Source organism: Xenopus laevis, chromosome 2S, assembly GCF_017654675.1.
Source record: "Xenopus laevis strain J_2021 chromosome 2S, Xenopus_laevis_v10.1, whole genome shotgun sequence".
Classification (NCBI taxonomy): Eukaryota; Metazoa; Chordata; class Amphibia; order Anura; family Pipidae; genus Xenopus; species Xenopus laevis.
The window spans coordinates 123,836,670-123,855,554 of NC_054374.1; the positions used below are offsets into that span (position 1 = coordinate 123,836,670).

The window sequence follows — 18,885 nt, forward strand, 5'->3', positions numbered from 1 at the left end:
CATTAACAGTATGCCCACAGACAAAAGCACATTGGAATACAAACACAAGCTAAGAGAAGAAACTTCTTAATGTCAATTCTATAGGCCATCATGCTCCTTGCACTTCTGTATAGTTGCACAGGTGTGTCCATCCTCCCTCCAGTTCTGAATGTGCGAGAGTAAATGTATTGACGCAGGGGAACCCTGAAGCTACCGCCATTCCACAGTTGCCCATCTTTATGTGTAAGTATACTTACCATTGTCTGTGTGCGTACAGATGCTGATATACACGCATCTCGGCATGATTGGTCACGTTGCAGCGCATCACACTGTGTTCTGTCTTGACACACAAAGTATGCTGTTTGGGGCCAAATCTTATTACTATTGAGTCCTGCCTCACCCTTCTTTTGACCACAAACCTTTGCTACCAGTCCTGATCTAACGCTTGTGACCAGACTTTGAACCTATGCTGCCTGCCCCTGACCCTGAATTGTTGACCAACTCTCCTCCTAAGTACCTCGCTTATCAGCCTCACTGACTTATCTCCACTCACAGTGCCCCTGTTCAACTCTCGGGTGGGATTTGTGTTGTGTGATCCGCTTGTGGGTCATTCTCAGATCTGCAAGCTCCCTGTGAGGACTTAGCCCGGTGGTCTAGTAGGGGTGTGACGGGGATGCCACATCCACCACATCTTTCTCTTTGCGTGCCGATGTGGGTTTGAACAGTGGCGCAGGTGACGTTGCAATGTGGCGCGAAATTAGAATATTTAAAGGCGCAGGCCTTTCACAGCCTCTCACGTTAAGACCTGATGCATCCGTGTAGCGCAGGGTTAGTCCCGAAGCCAAAACCGTCTGTTATAGACGGAACAGTGAGCCGCGGCTGGGTCCTTGGGGTCTGTTCTGAGTTTGGGATACCCTGCGTTACACTCCCTCTTCACTGTAAGCCTGGCAGTCTGTGTCACAATGCAAAGCGCACTTGAGCCTAAAGAATCACACAAATACATCAAGCCCAATTGTTTGTGTATGTGTTATGAGGCATCAGTCACAATTGAGTCATGTCATTCCCCCTGGCGGTTACAATAACATTAGAATCATTCTGAGCAAATAACACTGAGCACTTTGTTCATTTGTGTAAGTAAACGACTCTTTATAGTCCTATGTGCCCATAGCTCATTGTCCAGTTCATCTGCTGTTGATGTGTGCTTAGAGTTCAGCAAGTAGCTGTAATGGCTAGTGAATCCTCCACTATTGGAAACACAGAGGAACTGCTTGCATTTGAAACTGCCAGTTCCTACTGATGTAAGCAAAAACAAAAAGGACACATTTTTACACATGCAACTAGCATTTTGTACAAATTATGATCACTCCCTTATAACAAAGTGCAGTGCAAACATTCTAAAAGCATGCAAAAGGCAATTTTTGACTAGCATGCATTTCAACAAATGTGCCACCTAGTGGCCAGAATATTCTTTTTTTCTTTTAAGGTAACCAAATACCAGTTAAATAGCACAATGTAGCTCCTTTAAAGGAGAACCAAACCCTTAATTATAAAAACCCCTACCCCCTACCCTACATAGAACCCCCTCCCTGCTACACCTATGTAGGTGTTACCCCCGTTAAATGCACCTACCTCTTTACTTACCCCTCGGTGCAGATACTATGCAGCGGAGTTCACTAGCGTCATCTTCTCTTTGGTACTCTTCTGGTGCTTCTGTCATTTCAGTCACTTTCAGAGCATGGGCAGTTGTCACAAACCAGACGATTGCTCCAACTGCGCATGCACCACTCACTTCCCAAGGATTACTGAAGAGAAGAAGATGCCGCCCGTGAACTCCGCTGCACAGAATCTGCATCGAGGGGTGAGTAAAGAGGTAAGGGCATTTACCCGGGGTAACACCTAGGCTGGGGGGGAGCGGGGTCTATGTAGGGTAGGGATTTTTATAATTAAGGGTTTGGTTCTCCTTTAAGTAAGTATCATATGGGATAACACAAAGTTGTTTATGACAAGCTTTAAGTTCTAAGTTATATTTATTCAAAAAGGATGCTGAACATATTGGCATAGATGGATCACACAAAATGCATAAAACTGTACTATACCTAATTGAATATCACATCATGACAATGCACTGTATGAATGTTCAGTATTTAGTATTTGTGTCCACTTATCAATGCCAACAGCTCAGAGACTCCTATTTATTTTATCAGATATTGGGCCAGATTCAATTCAGTGACAAAAAATTTTTTCATGTGAAAAGAAGAGATTCAATTTGAGATGCAATTCAATTCAGAAACCTGTTTATAACATAAAAACTGTATCTGGAACTGGTTTAGGTTTTTCACCTTGAATTGATTCTCATCCATGAGTTTTCATGTGATTAACCACAAGGAAACATTTTCTCACTGAATTGAATCTGGCCCATTAGGTACATTATTTTTATGCGAAAAAATTAGGGTTTTGAAGATCATTAAAGACAAAAAAATTACACTAAAATGTTATTTTAAGGTGAACTACAGGTATTGAATCCATTAGCCGGAAACCCATTATCCGAAAGCTCCAAATCATGAGAAGGTCATCTCCCATAGAATATCAACCAAAGTACCTGCCAGTGCAATTGCAAACACAGTGCGGAGCCCTGTCGATAACACAGAAATACACCCCAAAGTAGAGAAGCACACAGATTCTAGATATACTCAATGGCTGCCTATCCAAAGTCTATGATAAGAACAGCACCTAATCATAAGTGTGTAACAAGGGGTGTAATTATTTAACTAATTTAAAGTACAAAAAAGGTTTGCTACATCTCTAATCACATAGAGTAACTAATCAGAAGGAAGTATACCGGTCATCTGTTTGAATGCAAACATCTGATTGGTTCCCATGGATTACTGCACCTGAATAAACAGAGACATTTATTATATACAGGGGTTAGTATCCTCAGAAAATGTACTTTTGCAGGTGACTATAAAATATGAAACTGTAGGCTACACACTTGCTCAGAATGCTCAGGACCTGCATACCTTAAGTCTACTTGAAAATCACATAAACATTAGATACATCCAATAGGCTGGTTTAGCTTCCAATAAGGTTTAATTATATCTTAGTTGGGATCAAGTACCAGCTACTGTTTTATTATTAGAGAGAAAAATGAAATCAATTTAAAAAAAATTTGATTACTTGGATAAAATGGAGTCTGTGGAAAGACGGCTTTTCCGGATAATGGATCCCATAACTGTAGTATATTCTAAACAGAGCCCTGATCAGTGTATTACTATAACGTGACACTCCTCCATAGGAATTGATAAGCATGGAACAAAATTAGGCCATCCTTGGAGTAGGCCTGAGGGACATCAAAAATACATAATAAATAATACAAAATTCTTAAATATAGCAATATAACTTTACCCATAAATCAATATAATATTTCAAGGGGAACTCCGGCTTCCAAACCAAAATTTAATTAAGAGGCCCACATAACACAGAAACCCCTAATATACACAGCACAGTTACCCGTTTCTTCAAAAAGTATGAATAAATGCCATTTTCTATGCTGAAATCCAGCTGTTTAACAGTTCTTCTCTTTCTGCATCATTTGAAATCCTGGCAGGGAAGGAGGGACTAAAACACTGATGTTACAAATTGTAACAACTTCTCCACAGCTTACAGACATGATGCAGGAACTACATAACCCACAATGCATTGCACTGTGATGTTCCATTCCTTATTGAAATCACATGTGCAAGGAATTGTGGGGTTTGGCGGATGCAGGCTAAGGACAGATGGCTGCTGATACAAAGTAACAGTAGTCAGCCAGCTCAGCAAAGTAGTCAGAAAGAACAGCAGGAGAGCAGGGGGCTAGGCTTAGGGAACGGTTAGAAACCATTAAAAATCATGAAATGTCTGCATATTTTTTTAATTGATGAATATTGCAAAGTTGCTTGAAATTATGTTTACTTTTCAAAAAGCTTAAATTATCTTTTTGTGGAGTTCCCCTTTAAGCAACATAAAATGCTAAAAATGCTATTATGAATGTAGATCACTAAAAGTAGACCCCAGATTAGTAAAGTATGGGCACTCCTGCTTTAAAGGCTATAGCCGACCATATCCCTGAAGATTGACTTCTTTGGAGAAATTGCCATCAAAAAAGGCAACATCATACACATTTGTAGAAGGCAACATAAGCTGCTTGTAAACTGAAAATATCAAATAATGTACTAATGGTATACTACGTCAAAAAGATATAGCTCAGTTAGATTCAAAAAACGGAATCAATATTTATAATCAACTCAATATTTGAGGCTATGAATTTTAAAAATTCTATTTGCGTAGCGATCGATTTCCTTTATAGCTTAATTTGCTCACCCAATAAACTTTCTGACCTGGGTGTATATACCCCAGGTCCCACTCCCACTTTAGTAAAGCATGGAACGGGACAACACACACTCACCAGGTTAGGTACATCGCCCCAAACCTGCATCTGAAGGTGAAACGCAAGAAAGTTTGGCAAGCACTCAATTTGCCACTCTTGGAATAAAAAAAATCAACTTTATTTCAGCAGTTAAAAACATCCATGTCCTGACGCGTTTCGTATCCAAAGATTTTGGAGTTATAGCATGCATATGACATAGCATGCTTATGACCACGAATCTTTGGATACAGAATGTTTTTAAACTGCTGAAATAAAGTTTTTTTCCATCAGTGGTATACAGAGTGGTAAACAGAGTGCTTGGCAATTTTCTTCGAATATACTAATGGTATCAAAACCATTTGATAATCCTTTTACACACACACACACACACATAAATACATATATACATATATACACATATACATATATATATATATATATATATATATATATATATATATATATATATATATATATACACACACACACACACACACACACACATTCAAATATACAGGTATGGGACCTGTTATCCAGAATGCTGGGGACATGGAGTTTTCCGTAATTAAGAGCTTTATACCTTAAAGGGATCCTGTCATAGGAAAACATGTTTTTTTTCAAAACACATGAGTTAATAGTGCTACTCCAGCAGAATTCTGCACTGAAATCCATTTCTCAAAAGAGCAAACAGGTTTTTTTATATTCAATTCTGAAATCTGACATGGGGCTAGACATTTTGTTAATTTCCCAGCTGCCCCTGGTCATGTCAACTGACCACAAGCTGGTGCACTCTAAACTCCTCCAGTCGTCACTGCCTGGGTGCTGGTTATACATACTTATGGAAGAATTCAAAAAAAGAACCGCACACTCAGGACTTTTGTAAAGTGAAAAAATGTAATATTTATTTCAACGTTTCGGCTCTAGGAACCTGGAGTTTTCCAGACACACGGTTTTAATGTAATGAAGAGCACCTAATATATATATATATATATATATATATATCTCCTATATAATAAAGTTGAAGTGTCTCTGCGTCCAGTCCCTGTGTCCGTGGGATTGCGCTACTGCGCATGTGCCCCACGGACCGTCTCTGGCGAATTTTTTTTAGACTAGAACAATTCTGTTTTTATAAATGTTTGACTACATATGTTCTAGCGCCCGTTAATTTAACGGGTTTAATGTCTAGTGTGTATATATATGCTGGTGCACTCTAAACTCCTCCAGTCGTCACTGCCTGGGTGCTAGTTATACATACTTATGTAAGAATTCAAAAAAAGAACCGCACACTCAGGACTTTTGTAAAGTGAAAAAATCGAATATTTATTTCAACGTTTCGGCTCTAAACACAAGCCGTCTTCAGGAAGTAACTTCCTGAAGACGGCTTGTGTTTAGAGCCGAAACGTTTAAATAAATAAGTATTAAATTTTTTCACTTTACAAAAGTCCTGAGTATGCAGTTCTTTTTTTGAATTCATATATATATTATTATTTTTTGTCAAGGGCCAATTATTATTATCAATTATTATTTTTTGTCAATTATTTATGTCAAGGGCCACAGAACTCATGAAGCTCAACATGGTGTTGCTGAAAAATTTGAAGGGCATGTTGTGCTTATGGGTAAAATACAGTCAATGTAGCCAGTGTATAGCGTATTTTAGACAGTATGGTGAGGCTTTATAAATATGAATTAATAAGAATAACTTTCTTTAGTCTTTATATATGCCTTAATTAGTGTCTATATGAACATATTTTACAACAAGCACCATTTAGCACCTACCAAGTCCTACCCTAAGTTGTTATGCTTTATTATAGCACCAAAAAATGTATGCAGCATTTATCGAGTTTGTTTATCACCCACATTCATACAATACTGTATGTAATATAGGACGCAACACAAAAGAGAACTTAACTGAAATATTGCTGGCACTGATCTCTGTCTAGCCACAGAATCAAAACAAAAATGGAGAAGAACTCAAAACTGCTTGTTTGAAAGATAAACAATCCTTTCATTAAGCATCCAGCCTCACAAATGAATCTGTAGTGCAGCTGCATCATTTCACCCCTATCCTCAACCAATACACAAGTATAGCATAGAGCAGGGGTAGGCAACCCGCAGCTCCAGAGCCTCATGCGGCTCTTCATCCGGCTTGCTGTGGCTCTGTCTTGCGGCTTTGCCTGTCACGTAGTCTATACCAGCGTTTTTCAACCTGTGTGCCGCGGCACACTGGTGTGCCCCAAACTAATGTTAGGTGTGCCGCCTCACCGCCTCACCTCTGGAGTCGGCTTTGCTGCGCGCATGCGCAGGCCGAAGTGCGCGGACCTGACGTGACGTCATGTGACCTGCGCGTGCCTGGGCTGGTGAGGGAAGTCGCTGGCTGCACTGCGCGCAGCTTCGATGTGCATAGCAGAGCGGCAGAAGCTGGTAGGTATTCGAGCACTAGCCTGGATTCTGCCTTTAGCTGCTCTAAAAGCACAATATACTGAAGTATATATATATGTGAGGGCCACTTTATACATCATTATAAGCATACAAATGGTTGGGGCTTTGGCACATATGAGTTGGTGAATATTTGTATTTGCGTACATAAATACAAGATATCAGATATATATTAAAATGACATTTTTCATGAGTTTAGTTACTAAACTCATGAAAAATGTCATTTTAATATATATCTGATATCTTGTATTAATAATTAATAAACCTGCTTTTCATCAGTTTTCCAGCAGAGCAAGTGCATGTACAGCAAGATGTTAATATCATTCTCAGCAGGGTATTTTTCTGGGCCTGAATTAGAGATTGGTGGTCCAAGGGAATTTTAGTAAAGCAAAGGCTTTAATTTAAGGGAACATAAAAGAACTTAGAGATATCAAATCTGAAAATTGATAGCTGTTTATAAACTACAACTCTCAGCAGTCCCTACACCTTCAGGTAGAATGGTGGGGTTCAACAACAGCTAGTGACCTGTAGGTTGGATATCTCTGATGTATATACTAAACTTTATATATACATCAGAGATATCCAACCTACAGGTCACTAGCTGTTGTTGAACCCCACCGTTCTACCTGAAGGTGTAGGGACTGCTGAGAGTTGTAGTTTATAAACAGCTATCAATTTTCAGATTTGATATCTCTAAGTTCTTTTATGTTCCCTTAAATTAAAGCCTTTGCTTTACTAAAATTCCCTTGGACCACCAATCTCTAATTCAGGCCCAGAAAAATACCCTGCTGAGAATGATATTAACATCTTGCTGTACATGCACTTGCTCTGCTGGAAAACTGATGAAAAGCAGGTTTATTAATTCAAAGTTGGCAAAAGGAGGAATCCCATTTGTGAGTGTGGGGGGGGGGAGAGATCAATGCACCCCAGTGCCCCATGCACTGAGATGAAAACGAGACAACCCAGCTTATTAAAAAATATATATATTTACTGTAACACAGACTTTGTGTTACAGGCAGGAGAAGGGACATTTACATTATGTGTTGAACTATATTAGATCCTATTAAGTCAAAATTAGAACACTCTAATGGCTGTTTAGAATAGATTGAGAGACACGGAGTATTAAACACTTCATCCTATAAATAGCGGCACTTTTGTGCCTGTTTTTCTGGCTATCCTTATTATAACACATCAACCTACTACCTACCTGTCCTACTGGATACCCAGAAAACATCAGGAAATCAGCTTTTCATGTATGTTCTACAAGTCAGGGACCCCATAGCCCTCCAGCTTTTCCAAGGACCACAATAAACAACATTGTGTCTAATTTCACTCTATCCTAACATTGCGGATGACACATAAAACTGAATAAGGGTTTTTTTTTTGCATTCATTGTCAGTACCCTTATAACTACAGTGCTGGACCTTTCCTTGTATTATGTAAAACTGTATAAAGGGTGGTTTTGTGTTGTCTCACTATTAGGCTCCTTCTTTGCATACCATAATAAATGTGGAAGTTACCATTCTACCTGAAGTATTCTGCACTATGAAAAGTAATCCCTGTTTACACTGTAGCCAAATACAGTAGTATTAGTCTGCACACTATTAGTCTGCACACATCCCTGCCTCTGTGTCTGGGCTACTCACTGGGCTACTTCCAATTTCTTTGTAAAACATTTGATTTATTATTTTTTTTTATTGATTATTTTATTTATTTAGTACTTACACCTTACTTAAAATTTAGTTAGAAGGAAAATGTACATGGCACACCATGGGAGGCAGATTATCTCCTGCTGTATACAGGAGAAACATAAACATGATTAAAATGTGCCTAATGTTTCCCCCCTGCAGAACTGTGTTTGAAAACTCATTGTAAAAATTATCCAATTTGTGAACGACAGTGAAAGTGATGGATAAGTTTTTGAAGAGGAAAAATGCTGACTCTGAACTGGACCCAGGTGAAGGCCCTAGTATGAGTGGAGGTCAAAAGAAAGCAAAGACGGTGACGTCAAGCAAAGTTTCTGGCACGAGGCAATACAACGAAAGCTATCTTTCATTTGGATTTACTTTTACAGGAGATGCAACGACACCGATTCCGTTGTGCTTGGTATGTGGTGAAAAGCTCTCCAACAGTGCTATGGTCCCAAGTAAACTTAAACGCCATCTCCAAACTAAACACCCTTCACTTCAAAACAAAAATGTGGAGTATTTTGTTCGCCTGCGTGAACACACGGAGAAACAGGCCACTTTCATGAGAAAAAACGCAAAGGTAAATGAGAGAGCCCTTAAAGCTAGCTACCACGTCGCTGAACTTGTGGCTAAATCAAAAAAGGCCCACACTGTGGCAGAGCAATTAATACTTCCTGCCTGCAAAGCCATTGTAAATGAGATGCTCGGACCCGAAGCGGCTAAAGAAATAGCCAAAATCCCTCTCTCAGATAACACGATTTCCAGACGTATTGATGAGATGTCTGCAGACATCGAAAGTTTGGTTTTGGACAAGATCCGGATCAGTAATAAATTTGCGTTGCAACTTGATGAGTCTACTGATATAAGTGGACATGCTCAACTCTTGGCCAATGTGCGTTTTGTGGATGGAGACGCAATCAGAGAAAACTTTCTATTTTGCAAGGTTTTGCCAGAAAAAACAACAGGAGAGGAAATTTTTCGGGTCACATCAGAATATCTGGAAAAAGGAGGACTTAAGTGGGAAAACTGCACGAGTGTCTGCACTGATGGAGCTGCAGCCATGGTCGGGCGCACCAAAGGCTTTGTAAGCAGAGTGAAGGAAAAAAATCCAGATGTGATCATTACGCACTGTTTTTTACACCGCGAAGCCCTCGTAGCCAAGACTTTACCAGCAGACCTCGTTCCTGTGTTGGATAATGTTGTGCGCATGGTAAACTTTGTGAAGTCGCGACCTCTGAAAAGTCGCATATTTGCGGCTTTGTGTGAGGAAATGGGAGCGGAGCATAAAACCTTGCTGTTTCATACGGAGGTCCGATGGTTGTCGCGCGGCAAGGTGCTGGCCCGTGTGTATGAGCTGCGAGAGGAACTTAAAGTGTTTCTGACAAATGAGGGGTCCGATTACGCAAAGCTGCTTGCAAGTGATGAGTGGTGTGCAAGGCTGGCATACCTGGCAGATATTTTTCATCATCTGAATGAGCTGAACACACGAATGCAAGGCCGAAATGAAAACCTGCTTACAAGTACAGATAAAATAAATGGATTCCGTTCAAAGGTGCAACTCTGGCAGCAACATGTGGAAAGTGGCAATCTTGAAATGTTCCCACTCACCGATAAATGGAAAGATGTTAATACTGCTGTACTGTGTGAGCTAATAGCTAAACATTTGAAAACTCTTCAGGAGAAGATGTCATTTTATTTCTCTTCAGCCTCCACGGAGTGCCTTGACTGGGTTAGGGACCCATTCAGCTCAGCATCAGCTGTTGGAAAGGACATGACTTTACAGGAGCAGGAGGAACTAACTGAACTGAGACAAGATCGTGGTCTCAAGCTAAACTTTGCTGATCTACCTTTGGACAGTTTTTGGTTGGCAGCTGTCAAGGAGTTCCCCATGCTGGCCAACAAAGCTATTTTGACATTGCTCCCATTTTCCACAACATATCTGTGTGAGGTGAGCTTTTCAAGCCTGACTGCTGTAAAATCTAAAAACAGAGATAGACTGAGAGCTGTGGAGGAAGATCTTCGTGTGTGTCTTTCATCGATTCCTGCCAGGATATCAGCTCTGTGTTCATCCAAACAGGCCCAGGGTTCACACTGAGTGAGTATAAATATCAAAGATTATAAAATACTTTTTTCTTTGTGTTTATTTGATTCCTATTAAGGATGTTATAAATATAACCGTCATTCTTCAATGTTTAAAAAAAAATCTTATATTAACAATAGCACTTATATTGTTAATATAAGCTTTTTTTCACATTTTCAGCTGGTGGTGTGCCGCGGGATTTTTTCAATGAAAGAAATGTGCCTTGGCTCAAAAAAGGTTGAAAAACACTGGTCTATACAGCCCTTGCACTTTCTGACGGCTTCTTGAGTGTGAGACTGTGGTAAGCTAACGGTTAGCTTACCACGGTCGCACACTCTGGAAGCCGCCAAATAAATGTTTTAAGTGAGAAGCTGTGCATGTTTCTAATTTATGTATTATAATTGAAGTGGACCTTTGCACGGCTCTTACTACACAGATGGCATCTGCCCCAAAATCTTTAATTAAACAGATGAGAACACTAGCATTTAATAGGGCTAATCAGTGTTTAATTTATTTCAAAGTAGTCCTACACATGCACATTGCACTTCTGTTTGTTGTAACAGTTAAAATTAAAAAAAGGTTAAAACTTTCAAAAGTTTATAAGCGGTGTTATGTTTTGCGGCTCCAGACTATTTTTCATTAGTGTAATTGGGGGCAAAATGGTTCTTTTGATAGTAAAGGTTGCTGACCCCTGGCATAGAGGAAGCAAGCCGTTTTATCAGATAACATACAATTGAGCTCGTTGAAAGCTTAACAACAGGGAAAGGGGCAAAGCAAAAAACGTATAAAAATATTTAATCCGACTACAAGATCACAGTGCCCCAATAACACTGCAGAAGTGTATGATTAGCAATATTGGTACTATTCTTATTGTTATACTGTCAACGTTATGTGTCAGCATCATTTTAAAAGAACCCAAAAAGTAAAAAAGAACTGGAAAAATACCATATCAAATATTAATGATTCAAAAAAAAAAAAAAAAAAAAAAAGAGAGTTGCATCACAGAAATGTATAAAATAAAAAGAATGAAAGCAAGCATTGTATAATAATACACTAAACATTGAATGTATATTTTTCTATTGATAACGCTCAGACTCTAAAGTATAATGTCACTATTTATTTGTTTTTTTCTGTCTGGCAGTGAAACAACTCTCAGCTGAAGCATCATGCAATCCATTCAAAAGAGACTCATGGCACGTGATATAGTACTACAGTTATTATACAGGACAATGAACAGTCAACTGTCTTCTTTTAGTAACTGCTGCTTTGTGAGCTGAATTCTTCATACAGATTTTTTTTGTGCATAAGCAATGTGGCTTCGCCAGCCATACAACGCATTTAACATTGTGACTGGCACATAGCTTAAAATAACTGGGCCCACATCTGGGAAGATTTTCTTACATACCATTTCTTTGTTAATCAGAATTCTGACATTTGCTTTGCAGTCAAGTCACTAGGGTCAGTAAAGCCTAGCAATTACACTTCTAATGGCTACATAGTAATCATTATTTTAATGGCTTTCTATCAAGACCCTCCCCAACACATTTTCCACTTTGTCATTCAAACTACTGCCTTGTACCCAGAGCAAGTAGGACCCCAACAACCAGAAAACGGAAATTGCAAATCCCAAAAAAACCATAAGAATAAAAAAAAATTGCAAAAGCTCTCACAATACAATGCTACTCATACTAAAAGGTTTTTTTTTTTTTTTGCATAATGAATAAAAATACAATAGTTCTAAGCAACTTTCTAATATGCATGAATGACCACTTACTCACATCCTTTACATAGTGTCTGGATAGGGGTGGATCTTTCTCTTTGGCTTCTGGTTGCTGACTCAGCTGCATCTGTTCCAGGGAGTCTGGGTACACCAAGGCCCATTAAATCTGTTCTGCCCTAGACCTGTACCTCTAGAGATAAGTCGGGGAGCTCCTACAAGGATTTTAGTACGGAGTAGCTTTCCCCTAGACTCTGAGTTTGCCTTTAATGAAGGGACTGCAGCTGGATAGGGAATCTGGCTTTAGACTCATTCTCCCTGATTATTCCACTGTATGGGATCCAGACCACGCCTGGGTATTCCATCCTAGAGGTGTACTACGTCCACATGGTGCCACATTGTGCCGTCTCTGCCTGAAATGTCCTGGTATATTTAACATGTGCAGTACCTTGTCTTTGTGGATCTGTCAGGATCAACCCTGTGGATCCATTGTCTTGGACAATAAACTTGTTCTGTTGTTTTGCTGCAAGAACCTCCTAGTGTCCTTTCTTTACTTTTATGCACAGTAGCCTCTGTGAGCTGTAGATCAACGACACCATCCCTTCATAACTTCCACTTAGCGTAGGCCCCACCTATCATGTTAAGAGTCCAATGTAACCCATGCTCTATTGCCTTAGCTGGACATTGACCCTTTTGGCTTAAAATAGCCCAAAATAGTTTTTACAGGCTTTCAATGTTTAGTAGCTGTACGGCATGGTACACATCACCAGGAGATACCTTATCCAGAGAACCCTGGATCAATGTTCCCTCTTTCAAAGCCTTTGCACGAAAAATTATTTTTTGTGTACCCAAAGAGTTGGGGGGCTCAAAACAAGTACTAAATTATGTGTACTATTCCTCTTTGTGTGCACCACAAGTAGTTGCCCTCAAAATGTTCTGGTCACACAAATGCACAACTTACAGACAACACTGGTCTCATACATTCTGAATCATTTATTTCACAAGTGTATTTGTCCTATAATGTACTGTAAGTGTTTCATATGATGGCATTTTGTATTTTAGTTTTTCCCTGTGTGGAGGACTGGTCTGACATCATGCCGTTTCTTACCTCTTCTGTGATCCTTTACTTATATCTTCATTTTGAGTTCAACATGCTTTCTCAAAATCATTGTTTGGAACAGCAATCTCTGTCAGACAAAACATACAAAAAAATAATGTTTTTTGTTAAAATAGCACACAATAACTCCCTTTATTTGCACTTATACCTAAAAGATATGTGCACTTTGTGGATGAATTGATCCTTAGTTATAAGCAGGGTTCAACTTCAGAGTAAGGCACCGCCTAGCCTTCCAAACTTTCACAAATTGTAGATAACACTCTGGAGAACCGATTCTCTAGTTAGTAATGACTATTTGAAAATTGCAATTTTCAAATAAAGTGATTACGGACTAGAGAAATTGGTTCTCCAGAGTCTTATACCTAAAAGATTGCTTAGATTTTAAATACAAAAAAAAATGTGTTAATCATATGGCAGTACCACACCCATGCACCCCTTCAACTGTAAAATTTTGGACTGCTGTTTCACATTGTATACTGATAGCATCATGTGTCACACATCATTTTCCTGCCCCTTAATTGATAAAGGATGTGCAAAACAAGGTACATTTACCTAACGCACAAACAGATTTCTGGTATGTGGAAAATTCTGCCACAAGAAGTGGTTTCTTTTGGTTAATAAATCAGAATCCACCATAACATGGAACTGCAGGTCATTTCTTGTCCCACAGAATCTCATTCACTCCCTGTTACCCAGCTCCACATGACTGTGCATCCTTTTATACCAGGGTTTGCAAATTAAAATCCTATCACAGCTATAACTTTGCAGTAAATAACAGATGAACAAAGTATTGCTCTGCCAACTTGGTGCCAAGTGCAGCAGTAAAGAGCACAAGTCATGTGCATCTGGGATACTGACAATAATATATATTGTGTGTGTGTAGTCCCACAGTACCAGCACTCAGACAGAAGTTGCCAGTGGTGCACGATCAATAGATCATATATTCTTATCGAAGGATATTGTGTAACAGTGATGTGATCATTAAATACCCACCTCCCATTAGTGAAGAATGGCGCCAAAAAAAAATTTTTTAAATTTTTTTTTATATATATATATATATATATATATATATATATAAATATATATATATATATATATATATATATATATATATAGTAACAGTATGCACAAAATGTCGCTGTCTTAAATATATTGATAATGGGTTGAGTGCAGAGGACTCTTGTGTTTGACTATATGTATTTTGTGGTCACAGCCTCATTGCACCCCCGCCTAATGGTTTTAAAAAATAGTGGTGAGCACAACTTTCCTTTGTTTGTTATAGTTTATACAGGAGCAGTGACCAGCTCCATGTTGTAGCTTCCACCCTTCCCAGCTATAGTCAGGTGATCCCACTGGTGTCTAATAAAAGGGCAGCCAAGTATGGAGGTTTACTTTGAAAGCAGCTAGTAAGTTGCAGGTAAAACCTAGTCCCTTTGTAAAATGTATAATGAATCAATAGAATTCTTAATGAATCAGATGAAAATTAAGCGTAGGACTGGCCAGATATGGGATGACTTTGACGTAGTTGGCCAGCTTAAATATATTGCAATATATGGACAAACAATCCCTGTTTTGTTTAAAGGGTAAGGCATTTTTTAGTAGCAGTATGCACAAAATGTCGCTGTCTTAAATATATTGATAATGGGTTGAGTGCAGAGGACTCTTGTGTTTGACTATATGTATTTTGTGGTCACAGCCTCATTGCACCCCCGCCTAATGGTTTTAAAAAATAGTGGTGAGCACAACTTTCCTTTGTTTGTTATATATATATTGTGAGACTGTTGCACACACTTCAAAGGAAAGTAATGCCCTGGTGCCAACAGAATATATATGTAGAATCTGTAGAAGGAGAGCTGTTGCACACAAGGGACTCTTGCGTGCAACAGCTCTCCTTCTACAGATTATAAATATATATATATATATTAGGTGCTCTACATTACATTAAAACCGTGTGTCTGGAAAACTCCAGGTTCCTAATATTGCAATTACCAGATCCCTTATTTGTACAGTAGTGGAAATAGTTGTTTTTTTTTTTTACAGACAAACATAAGTCTGGCACTGTGTATGAGAAATAAAAGAGAGTTAAGACTTTACACCATGAACAAATGAGTTTTTGTTGCGAACTACAACTCTAACAATGTAACATGGAAACAACTGTATTTATGGGTTTTCTTTCTCCTGCTGCACATATGTCATGTGCAACGAGCCCTGCCCAGAGGCGATGTTGTAATAGTGTAATAGCCAAGAATGTGCAGGCTGGGATAAAGACAGCCAATCAATGAGTGCCATGTCTATTTGCAATTAAGCTGCAGCCCACACAAGGACCGCTCCCACAGTCACATGCTCTTCTTTACTTGGCAAGATGAGTACTATTCCTGGCAATTGCCTCGGCTGCTTGCTCATATTGGAAGGAAAATCCCAGGCTCGGAGAGTCCAGTACTGCACATCATGTGAATATTAGGAGAGGGAGGGGCATAGCAGAGCGATTGAGCTAAGAGTACGGATTCCCAGCAATGCTCCAACTGCGCAGCTGCATCCCTACACAAACTCTATGCCATGAGTATAAGCCTTTCTAACTGCAACGGGGGGCACATGGAAGGGGACCAAATGTTAGACACCTTTCCTCCACTTATTATAACAACTTACCTCATACCATGGGCCTGTGCTTCTGTTAGCAGAAAACTGCACTGGCCCAGACGAGCTTCAGAGAACTATTTGCTTAAAGTTTTGCTTTTTACTATACTGCGCATCTGCAGGAGGATACTTTAAATGCTGCATTTTTTAGCAGCCCAGAAAACATGACAGTAAAGCACCTAAACATTACCCTATAGCAGTGATCCCCAACCAGTAGTTTGCAAGCAACATGTTGCTCTCAGTGTCCTCAAAGCAGGTGATTATTATTGAATTTTTGGCTTGGAGGCAAGTTTTAATTGCATAAAGACTATGTATAGTGCCAAGTAGAGCCTCCTGTAGGCTTCCAGTCCACATAGGGGCTACCTAATAGCCAATCACAGCCTTTATTTGGCACCCCACGGGACTTTTACATGCTTGTGTTGCTCCCCAACTCTTTTTACATTTGCATGTGGCTCACGGGTAAAAAAGGTTGGGGACCCCTGCCCTATAGGCTTGCAGTTAAATCACCTGCTGGTCTCTCTTGCTCATGCCTGTCATGCAACCTGAACATGCAAACACATTCTGTCTTTCTGAAAAAGCATGGGTGCTTTATAGGCGGATGCAATTTAGGTCTATTGTAAGCTGCTTCAGGCACTTTGATGCCACATCATTGGGCTACTTAAAGAGACCCTGACACCAGAAATTAAAATCTTTTTTTACATCTATCATAATATTGCTTTTGAAAGCTACGTATAACTTTGCAATAATGTATTTGCAGGATGCTTTTACATTATCTGTCTTACCCCCATGTTCCTGTATGAGGGGGCTGCAATATTTGTGCAGCAGGAGTCCGTTAGCATTAGAAACTTTAACTGAGAGGCTGAGATGGGGCAGTCAGGTCGGCAAAACAGTCAGTTTTAGGAACTTCAGCTAATAATAACTTACAAAATCAAATTTCTCAGCAAAAAACAATCAACGTGACCTATAGGTAACTTTTCATGTACATTCATATATTAAAAAGTAGTTTTGTGTTAGTATCACTTTAAGTGGAGCCCAAAACATCCCCATTAGTAATTTCTCTACAGATAATCCAACATGTCACCATTTACTAAAGCACCAGCCTGTTCTCTCTATCACACTGGGCTGTGGGATTATCCTTCTATAAGGACTACTGATATTTTATTTACCAAAGCCAGTGTTGTCATTGATGCTGCTGAAAGACACGTCTTTATTTCTGTATTTGTTAAGCAGCATGCCTGACATAACTGGATTTGGTAAATCTCAGTGTCGGACCTGTAAATAGTGTTGGGTTACAATGAGATTTGTCCCTTCCTTACTAGTGGGGTTGCCACCAGGCCGGTAGAAATTATGGCTGATCCCAATGTTATCAATAGTGAAAAAAGATAAATATATAGGAAGGCAGAAAAGGCGGCAACCCTACTTACTAGCAACATTAACCTGATCTGTTTTTTTCTGTGAACATGTTACTAGTAGGGATGCACCAAATTGTTTTTGGGAATTTGGCAGAATCCAAAATCTTGATTTTAACAAGCAACATGCAAACTAGAATCAGGATTTTTCATTAAAAAAGTGTAAACATTCTACATGCCAATTTTATTAAGGTTCAGATTTGGTTCAGCAAGCCACTTGATTTGGTCAAAATCCTGCTGAAAAGTGCTTGGATTCAGCTGAATCGCAAACCAAATCCTGGAGTCAGTGCATCCCTAGTTACACACAACAAATCTACTTATTCTTATAGAAACAGGATCTATTATCCAGAATGTGGTCCCACAATGCACTGCATTACAAACATTTCCCACAATGCGCTGCAACTGCTGTACCATAAAGGAGAAGGAAACCCTTTCGGCGCAAAAACCTCTCCCCCCGTGCAAATGCCCCTAAATTGCTACTTACCCCTCGGCGCAGGTCCTTTCCCATGGAGTTCCCAGGCGCTCTTCTCCCTGGATTCCCCGGCGTTTGGCAGCACATACGCAGTAGGAGCATTAGCCAGTTGGAATCTACTGCGCATGCGCTGAAAGTTACGAAGTTGGCGAAAAAAGAAATCGGAAAACCTTGTGACTTTCGGCGCATGCGCAGTAGAGCTGAACCGGAAAATGCTCCTACAGTCCTACTGCGCATGCGCCGCCAAACGCCGGGGAATCCAGGAAGAAGACCGCATGGGAGAAGATGGCGCCTGCGAACTCCACGGGAGAGGACCTGCGCCGAGGGGTAAGTAGCAACTTAGGGGCATTTGCCCGGGGGGAGGGGTTTTGCGCCAAAAGGTTTTCCTTCTCCTTTAAGTTCCAATAGCAAAGGCAGGCTAAAAGTTTTGTGCAGTTTAACAATGAAAAACAATACTGAAGATAAGAAAAAGCTTCAAAACATGTTAATTTGGCCATTTATGTTTATAAATCGCCGTGCCTGCTTCAGAATTCATAAAATAATCTTGGAGTATCTTTCAGACATAACTATGACCCCCAAAAAATAAAGGGGGAATAAAAATGGTATCGTTCCCATACCGGGAGTCGAACCCGGGCCGCCTGGGTGAAAACCAGGAATCCTAACCGCTAGACCATATGGGAAGTCCTACGACACTTCCTTAACAAACATACCACAAGGATAAAGTCCTCCCTGTCAGCCTCAGTCATGTGACACACGTCCCGCTACTTTGTGCCAAACACCATTAAACGTCCCTGATAAGAATAAGCAAGAGTTCCCTAGTCAGCAAAGTGTAACTACAGCATCGCATCGACAATTGATATGATCGCAGCACTTCTATGACACGGGGAAAGAGAACAGTAGGAAGCGAAGAAGAGAATAAGCTTGAGAGTGCCATGTGATAGTGAAAGA

General features: G+C 39.8%; 2 protein-coding genes and 1 non-coding gene across 4 annotated transcripts in view; 1 reads left to right on the forward strand and 2 right to left on the reverse strand.

The window, feature by feature from the left end:
* The window catches only part of elf1.S (E74 like ETS transcription factor 1 S homeolog), a 76,293-nt gene that overhangs the window by 57,024 nt on the left and 384 nt on the right, over nucleotides 1-18,885 (reverse strand). For both annotated transcript variants that reach the window (XM_018248075.2, XM_018248072.2), the window contains exon 2: nucleotides 13,414-13,492. The gene's annotated coding sequence lies outside the window, so the exon portion shown is untranslated. The remainder of the gene's footprint in view (nucleotides 1-13,413; nucleotides 13,493-18,885) is intronic.
* Nucleotides 8,729-10,603, forward strand: LOC121400798 (zinc finger BED domain-containing protein 5-like). Its single transcript, XM_041584749.1, has one exon. It carries the CDS (start codon nucleotides 8,729-8,731, stop codon nucleotides 10,601-10,603), a length of 1,875 nt encoding a protein of 624 aa, XP_041440683.1.
* trnae-uuc lies at nucleotides 18,546-18,617 on the reverse strand. The gene has a single exon. It is a non-coding gene; the product is annotated as a tRNA-Glu (tRNA).